General features: G+C 36.0%; 2 protein-coding genes across 2 annotated transcripts in view; both read left to right on the top strand.

Annotated features, from left to right (window-relative positions):
* Nucleotides 1-717: 717 nt before the first annotated feature.
* On the top strand, nt 718-5,200 carry LOC307168381 (sterile alpha motif domain-containing protein 9-like). Its single transcript, XM_079888269.1, has 3 exons — nt 718-764; nt 1,525-4,221; nt 4,861-5,200. The coding sequence occupies exon 2, from the start codon at nt 1,672-1,674 to the stop codon at nt 4,201-4,203; it is 2,532 nt and encodes an 843-aa protein (XP_079744395.1). The 5' UTR covers nt 718-764; nt 1,525-1,671; the 3' UTR covers nt 4,204-4,221; nt 4,861-5,200.
* Nucleotides 5,201-6,399: 1,199 nt separating this feature from the next.
* Nucleotides 6,400-9,249, top strand: part of tbc1d7 (TBC1 domain family, member 7) — a 12,334-nt gene continuing 9,484 nt past the window's right edge. Inside the window, exons 1-3 of the mRNA XM_079888080.1 lie at nt 6,400-6,877; nt 8,008-8,126; nt 9,104-9,184. Coding sequence (XP_079744206.1) covers nt 8,015-8,126; nt 9,104-9,184 — 193 coding nt within the window. The 5' untranslated portion in view covers nt 6,400-6,877; nt 8,008-8,014. The remainder of the gene's footprint in view (nt 6,878-8,007; nt 8,127-9,103; nt 9,185-9,249) is intronic.

The following is a 9,249-nucleotide window of genomic DNA, read 5'->3' as shown; positions in this document are numbered from 1 at the left end:
TCTACGGTTAAAACAACATTCCTTCTGATGTTCATTCATGCTTATTTGATGCTATAAATGAACTAGAAGGAAGAGATGATCGGTTCACGAGCAGCTTTAACTGATCAATAGGTCAGACACATTAAAGAGACACAAAACCGTATTTATTGTTTAAATTTCTTTAAAAAGTGACCAAATTTGAAAGTTGAGACTTTATTTCATAACAAAAGTACCCTGGTCTGTCCTGTCTCAGTGTATTGTCAGTGTCCTCTCTCCTCCGCGATGTATTTTTCACTGTGTGAGAACATGGTGTGTGTGAGAGCGGCGTGGATTGTCAGACATACCAACAGTAACTAAAGGGGGTGGGTCTTTGCGAACGCTCAATTAGCCATATAATGAATAACCATAGAAACAAATGACAAACGGGAACATAATAACCCGTTCTGCCACACCCAGTGCAGTATTGTGTCCTAACTTTCATTTTCAGAGAAATGAAATACATTTTTGTGAATACTGATTCATGAAACCCCCCCCCCCCCCCCCCAACCTTTTTTCTGTAAATATAGGCCTACTTTTCATAGTGATACATTTGAACAGACAACAGATCTTGTCATAAGACACAAAAATGCAGCCTGAATGTTACACCTGCATTTTTGTGTATTGTGACACGGAAGACAAAAATTTATGACACAAAGGGGGTGGGATTTTACACATATTTCTTGGCAAATAAAAGGTGTGCTGCCTTATTATTGAATACGGCACAACATCTGACTGTTAGCTGAACGGTAAGACAGTTCATGAATTTCACTGTGTTATACAAGTACATTTATTATTTAACTAGTGTTTCAAATTGTATTAATAGGTAATATATTTTTAAGTTTTAAATAAATGTAATTTTTAAATGTATATGTTTAAATGCATTATAGCTATAATTGTTTTATTTTATTGTTATTCATGTTGTGAAGCATATACTTGGAAGGGTGTAGGTTTGCTTTGAAAGCTGGTCAGGGAATATTGCAAGGAGGCAGGAGACAGTTGGGGATATTTAATTTAATTAATCAATCAACAATACTATTGATCAGCATTACCAAACGTGGACGTTTTCCACTAGAAACAAACATTGATGTATTATTTTAATTTAATACTGTGAAGCTGCTTTGATACAATCTGTATTGTGAAAAGCGCTATATAAATAAACTTGACTTGACTTGAGACAGTCTAAGCTTATAATAAAAAAGAAAAAAATGAGATTAATCCCATTTCAGTTTTGAAAAGGTGTGCATAAATGACATAACAAAAATAAAAAGGTTTCTGCTCATAAATCATTCTGACTGTACAACCATTGTATCATTAGAAAGCAGACACTTGAGAGTTTACTAGTCCAGGCTGTTATTAATACATAAAACATATAAACAACAACAACAAAAAAATGGATAGAGATAGATTTAAGACAATATCAAAGTGATTATTGCCTCTATTTCTGGTTCTTTCGCTCTCCCTCAGTAATTATTTGTCTATTCTGAAATTATCCCATTCTTTTAAAAGGTATCTTGGTCTCCTTCTCCGTGGCACTGGAATAAAGACTCGCAGGGATTCTCTTAATTTATCAACCATTTTGAAGCAATTTTGAAACATTCCTCTCACAAATATCCCCATTCTAATTGGAAAGAAAAAGGAAAAATAAAACTGATAATGTACACCATTCCTTCATCTGTACCCAGCTCCGAAAACAGTGATGCAACCGCAATCCCAACTAACCTGAGAGATTCACTCTCATGCCTGGACGTGGCGTGGTCTGATATGTTCGAGACTGGAGACTCGGCGATTGACTCTATGAAGCACGAGATTGATTTTCTTAAAGGAGCTCCTCCACAGTGGCTGAATTTTAGCACATCAGAGATCTCGCCGTTTGTAGAAAGGGATTGCTTTAAAGATTTAATTCAGTTAATTGAGAGAAAAAAAAGGAAAAGATGTCTGATCACTGAAGTTTCTTTACAATACCAGCCTGGCAGTGGAGGGTCAACCCTCGCCATGCAGGCGCTCTGGCATTTTCACAAACACCTCAGATGTGCCAAAGTGATCAACTCTGATTTAGACGATAAAAAGCTGCCGAAACAAGTGGTGGACCTTTTCCTCCTGTCTAATGAACAACATGCAAGACATGATCCGAAAACAGTGCTCCTGTTGCTGGACACCAAGGAAAACTCAAACAATGATCAGCCAATCAAGAATTCTCTCTGGGAAAACCTGATTGACGAAATACGTACGAGGGACATCAGCACAGACACTCCCGCTGTGATCATTTTAAACTGCAGAACTACAACTGTTCCAGGAACAGGCAGTGTGGAAATTACAATGACGCTCTCTCCAAACGAGAAAGAGAGGTTTGATCAAAAGAAACTGGAGCTGAATGAGAAATACAAGACAATGTCAGAGAACTTCCATGCCTTCAACATAATGCAGGGAGGTTTCAGGAAAGAGGACGCCGAGAAACTGATCACAGCAGAAATGGTCCAACATGTTAAGAAATATCCAAAGTCCAAAAGCACAAGACTTCTCAGTTTTTTGGCTTTGATAAATTCATACGTCCCAGGCTCACACTTGTCGAAGCTTTTGTGCGAGGAATTCATTGCACAAACAGACCGTTCCTCCGACAAGGAAACACTGGAAGCAGCAATGGAGCCTTTCATTGATCTCATAGTCACATTCTCAGAAGGAAAACCAAACACAGACTACATACGCATGGCACATCCAATGATTGCGGATGCATGTGTGAATATGCTCACTGAGAACAAACTGACAACATTCAACATCGCTTCTGACTTCTTGCAAAACATGGTAAAAGGAAAGGAGAGTCATTACATGCGGATTTGCAAGAGAATGTTAACCATAAGGGTCGACACAGAAAAGGACAAGTTTTCCAAACTGATTCTTGACCTCACGAGGAATCCCGAGGAATGCATTAGTTTGTTGAAGCTGGGTTCAGATTTGTTCACCAAAGACCCTTTTTATCCTCAAGCACTTGCACGTTTGTATTACATTGTGGTAAAAAAAGGAAACAAATTTGATGAGGCAGAAAGGTGGGCAAATATAGCCATTGCCAGACCTCCCACAAAATCTCATATTATTGATACACTGGGGCAGGTTCACAAAAACCACCTGCGGACCATTCTGAAAGAACAAACACGCACAAACACACAAACACAGGTTTTGCGCATTGCAAAGTCTGCCATTAAAGCGTTTAAAGATGAAGAAAAAGCAGCTGAAGGCGAGTCAGAAGACACCACCATTTTCAATAACAGGGGCAGCTTTGGATGTCTCCAGGTGTGCAAGATCATGCATGATTTAAGTGCAAAAAACCCTTGGGAACAAAAATACAGTAAGTTCATCAGTGATCACAAAGGTGACGTGAAGAATAAATATGATTTCTTTGAATGGTACCTGGCATTCTCAAGACCAAGGATCAATAAACGTGACCTGCCCTACCTTCATAATGAAATTGAAGAGTGCTATAAGCAATATTTTAAAGCCACCCTGAATGAGAAAAGAATGAAGTCTTTTGGAGGCCTACTTCATTTCCCCAAATCTGATATCAGTGTGCTTCAACAAAATCAGAGTGCACTTCAAAATCCACAATCTGATGACGAAACCCAGAACATTCTCTACGTTTCCGCCAACATCATCCTGAGTGTGTTTGATGATCAGTCTGAAGAGACAGACGAGCTCCAGGCCAGCTTACACAAACTTTGGGTGAGCAAAGAGAAACACAGAAGCCCAGAGTTTTACCTCTTGATTCTTTTGCTCTTTTGGTTTGATGAAGCGCAGCCAAGAATCCCAAACCCTCCAGACCTGCAAAACTGTGTCCGATATATGCGTGAATCATATGAGAAGAAGTATCAGAAATACCTTCGCGGTCGCTACCTGGTGCCTTTGTTCTTCTTTGGGGACGGGAAGGGTTTGCAGAAACTGGTTCACAGCTCAGAACTACAGCTGAATGATCCTCCTAACTCGTTGGAGCTCCTCTTAGACGGTGACGTTAATTGTCTCCAGCGGGTCAGCGGCGAGGTCAGGAATAATCATAAAGTGTTCGCTATTAGAGATGGGAAACAGATTCAAGTCACTCCTCATAAACCGGCCAGTGTGTACAGAAAAGGCCAGGTGTCTTTCTACCTCGGCTTTAACATCAGAGGACCTGTTGCCTTCAACATCAGATATACATACTGAAGTAAAGTATCAGAGACTGTAAGTAAAGCATGCTTCATATTTCAGACTATTAAATGTTTCAGTAACACTTTACAATATAGGGTTCATTAGTTAAAGGAACACGCCGAATTTTTGGGACTTTATCTTATTCACCGTATCCCCCAGAGTTAGATAAGTCCATACACACCCTTCTCATCTCCGTGTGTGCCGTAACTCTGTCTGACGCACCCACCGCTAGCCTAGCTTAGCACAAAGACTGGAGGTAAATGGCTCCAGCTAGCATACTGCTCCCAATAAGTGACAAAATAACACCAACATTTTCCTATTTACATGTTGTGATTTGTATAGTCACAGCGTGTACGAATAACAAGGTCACATGAGACACAGCCATCTTCTAACCGTACTGGGAACTATATTCTCAGAAGGCGAAGCACTGCTACTTCTGCGGAGGGATTTTTAGCTGTATTTTTATTAACTAAAATAAACAAAGATTAATAAATACTGTAACAAATGTGTTGCTCATTGTTAGTTCATGCTGATTCATACATTAATGTAAAGTGTTACCAATGTTTCATATTTGCCAAGCATTTGTCAGTAATGAAGTTTGATTGTGTTTGAAATGTATTGTGGTATTTATGCACTCTCTCAGTGAAAGATTTTATTCCCTTTTCTCTGCAGAGTTCATGGATTATCGTATGAACACTGTCATTCAGAGTGAAAAATCACCTAAATTACGTTATTTCTGCATTGACCCTGGAAATCAGATCCATCAGACTAAATGAGAAAGAGAGAGAGAGAGAGAGAGAGAGAGAGAGGGAGGAAAAAACTTTCCTCTCAGCCTAATGTGAAAAAAGACTGTACAAGTATGATGCAATTGTTATCTTTAATCACTTATTTAATATTCAGTATGATAGTTATATTTAAATTGTATTATTTATCTGCTCGACTGGGTGACTATGGGGCGAATGATTCTCTGAACTCAAATGTCACAAATCTGGTCTTTTAGAAAATCTTTTAGAAAAAAAAAAAATCAAAAATAACCAGTTTATATTAAGTATGATGCATAATTATGATACATAATTTAGACATTTTAGAGCATTTTCAGAGGTAAAGAGCGTGTTGAGGAAGAGAGAGAGAAAATATGTTTAAATATGTTTAAAAAATATTAGTTATAATGCTGGTGGTGGGTCAGTGTTCATTATTTATTTTATTTATGTTATCAGCTGTTCTTGATATTCAACTGGACTCAAATGCTGGTTTGATACCACAGATCACCACAAAAGTTTTCATGTTTATTTTATTATGATTGTAGGTAAAGTGAGTAACAATAAAGAAGATAACTGAAACAAACACTGTCTGATCTTGTCTATCCAATCTTCCTCACTTAATTTTCATTTTCAGTTTGGACTTTGATTTTTGATCAAATGTAAAATAACACTGCAGTTTATAAATAAAATATACATTACAAATATAGTTTTAAAAAGTTAGTCAGTCAAGAACGAGTGCATTTTCTATTTGTCTTTTTATGTTTACTATAGCTATCTAAATTGGGACATTCCATAGACATGATTTTTATACTAGAAAAAAATTATATTCTCTCACTAAACCTACCCATCACACACACACACACACACACACACACACACACACACACACACACACACACACACACACACACACACACACACACACACACAAAGAATATTTAAAAAAGTATCATATTACAGTTTTTTCCAATTGCCAACACACTAAAATGACATGCACAGCACAATTATTTGAAACTGACACACAGAGAGCAAAACCTCTTCTCAAGTCTCCAAAAGTCTAAACACATTTTCTGCTTTACACACATTTTGCAATTCAAAATGGCCCTTTTTAAACACACTGAACACGGTTCTCTGCGTAACACACAACAATCTGACATAAAGCCACATGTTTGCCCTTTCAAAACACTGCCACTTAAAATGACACTACATGATCTGATTGGCCAGTACATGTGTCACCTGACCAAACACCTCAATGGTTAATTAACACTTCAATCTTTTTCAGTTCACTGTTTTTTTTTGTGAGCGTATTTTTTTTCCGTCCAATGTAATTATTATTATGACTTGTTTGGTGAAAAAAATTAAATAAAAATGTTTTAACAACTATTTTAGTATTATGGCAAAGCTAAAGATGAGAGTGCTCTTCATTATGCCCAACAGTGTGTAGTTGGTTAGACAAAAATCTGCTAATATAAATGAAGTGTGTGCCATTTTGTGCACAAGTTTGATTTTGATAATGCTGTATGTAGTTTTGGTTGCAGTGCTTCATTTTGCAGGATATATTGGGTATTTTGCAGTTTGGGTGTGTGGTTTTGTGAATTGTGTTAAGTATTTTGATAAAACCAGCCTAGTCTGCAAAATTGTGTGTTAGCAATTGGCAAAAACTGTAACAGTGAGGGGTCTATGAGCGCCTCCTGCCGGACACGGGCGGTAGTACAACAACAACACGAGGACGTGATTCACTTCCGAGGGCAGAAAGCTGCAAACACAAGACTGCAGATTCAGGCAGACTCATTCACAGTTTCCCTATGAAGATCTGAAGATGATGATCCTGCTCCTGCAGTCTGAATGTGAGCTGAATGTGACGGGGGATCGGTGAATCACTCCTCGGGTGTCTGCTCAGGAAACACCGCGGATGAGACTGAGGCCTGGTGAGTTCTGCGGATAAACTGTGATTTTTAAACATTAATGCGTCTTCTTAACACATTCCTCTATATGAGGAACATATCAGGCGTGTCTTACACCAGTTTACCGTGGTTTTACCATAGATATAATAACTGTCGTACCTTGTATTTTTTGTTCTACTTCTACACTAACACAAATACCATAGTATTACTATCTTTACCTTTCTCTGAGCTATTGTGGTAAAGTTAGTTTAACATTTGACATTCGTTAGGCTTTCGGTTTCACACCAATTAAACATTTCAGCTCAAACCAGCTCAGATTTACATAAACAAATGTCCTTTGCAGCACAAGCCCTATCTCAAGAATATACATTAATTAGCCCTATAATTCTTATTAAACATTTTGACCATGATGATATCAAACTAATCGTAGAATGTAGAAAATACTAAAATATCCATTTTATTGCACAAGGCTCCATTTTTGGAATTGGCATTTCATTTGTTTTATAATAATTTTTCAACTTTAAATGTGTGTAATACTGTAAATCCATTAAACGACAACACCGTTTGACCTAAAGGTATCAATCCAGCTGTAAAGTATTCAAAATATGATTCCCTATAATGCACAAGCTTTGTTTTTCAGATTATTATACTGGTACAATTTTTTTATAAAGCTTGTTTGAATTGTTTGAATTCCCAAAACAGAGCCTTGTGCAATAAAAGGGATATTTTTAAATGTTCTACATTTTATTATTAGTTTGATGTCATAATGTCACATGGTTAAATCATTTAATTGATTTATAGGGCTAATTAATTTGTTTTATTTCTTGAGATAAGGCTTGTGCTGCGAGGACACGTGTTTTATACTGTACATCTGAGCTGAAAACATGAAATGCACAGATAGTTTAATGGGTGTGAAAACGAATGTCAAAGGTTAAACTAACTTTACATGAGCCGTGGTATTCTTTAAGGAAGGAAAGGTAAAGTACTTCTTGGGTGCCATGGTGGTAATACCATGGTACTGTATCAAAGTAATGTTATACCTTTGTTGTTCTATAGCAAATGTGACACCGATGTGATCTAACACTATAGAGTTCCCATAGTCTCATTATGAGTAATAAAGTGTCATCATCATCATCATGATGTTGTTGTTCCAGCTTGATCATGGCTGAAGATCCTCAGAGGAACTTCCGCTCGGCGTATTATGAGAAAGTGGGATTCAGAGGAGTGGAGGAGAAGAAATCCCTGGAGATCGTGCTGAAGGACAATCCACTGGGTGAGATTTACAGACTGACCGATGCTGCCTCTGGCTTAAGACATTTGTTTGTTTGTTAAATTAATAACAGTTATCAATAATAATAATAATAATTTTTTTTTTGTGTGTTTGAATACCATGCAGAACAGTTTTACTTTTTTGTTTGACTTTTTAACACTAATAATTAAAAAATTGAATAAAAACAGTTATTGGTATTTTTATGAAACATTTTTCATGCATTTTTAATTGTAGTTTAAGAGTTCAATAAACATGCAGAACAGATTTTTATTTTCTTATTTTGACTGTAATAAAAACAGTTATTATTATTACTTTATTATTGTTTTTACTAGTTTTGACACTATAATAAGTAATAATAATAATTTTAATGTTGGTGTAAGTGTTAAATTATCATGCAGAACAGTTTTTTTAATTTTCTGTTATTCAAAATAACAGTTTAAGTTATTCTTCTTCTAACTATTATTATTACTTTATTATATTTTAAATATTTGTTTATGTTGGTTTAAGTGTTCAATAACATACATTATTGATGTTGATTTGTCCTTTTTGACTATAATAAATAATAATAATCATCATAATAATAACTATTATTATTTTGAATGTTGGTGTTTATTATTTCCTGTTATTTTTTACACTAATAATAACAGTTATTATTATTATTTGTATTATTTTATTTTTTTACTCATTTTTAATATTGGTTTAAGAGTTCAATAACCATACAGGACAGAAGTTTTTGTTATTATTATTATTATTATTATTAATAATGTTTTTCTAAATGTAAAAAAACAACATCCAGAACATCCACTTTTGACTTTTTATAAAAAAAACAATTATTATCATTATTGTTATTGTAGGCCATTCTTTTTTATGATTTGATTCTACACATAACCATGCAAAACGGATTGTTTCACAATAATAAATATTGATAACTCTTATTATCTGCTGTTGATGGTCAGTGTGTGTGTGTGTGGTGTTTCCAGATGTGGAGAAGTTGAGCACGTTCAGTCAGAGGTTTCCGCTTCCCTCCATGTACCGGATCCACGTGTGGAAAGTCTTACTGGGTGAGAACATGAGCGATCATATGCTGTCAGACCAGGGGGGATTCTGGGATTTCAATATTAGGGGG

This window comes from Squalius cephalus (assembly GCF_949319135.1).
Source record: "Squalius cephalus genome assembly, chromosome: 12".
In the NCBI taxonomy this organism is placed as follows: domain Eukaryota; kingdom Metazoa; phylum Chordata; class Actinopteri; order Cypriniformes; family Leuciscidae; genus Squalius; species Squalius cephalus.
Note: the sequence above shows the minus strand (reverse complement) of the source record. Positions and strands in the feature narration are given on the sequence as shown.

Bases quoted from the DNA above. Each gene is read 5' to 3' on its own strand.
- LOC307168381 (XM_079888269.1), top strand. From the start codon at position 1,672: ATGTACACCATTCCTTCATCTGTACCCAGCTCCGAAAACAGTGATGCA.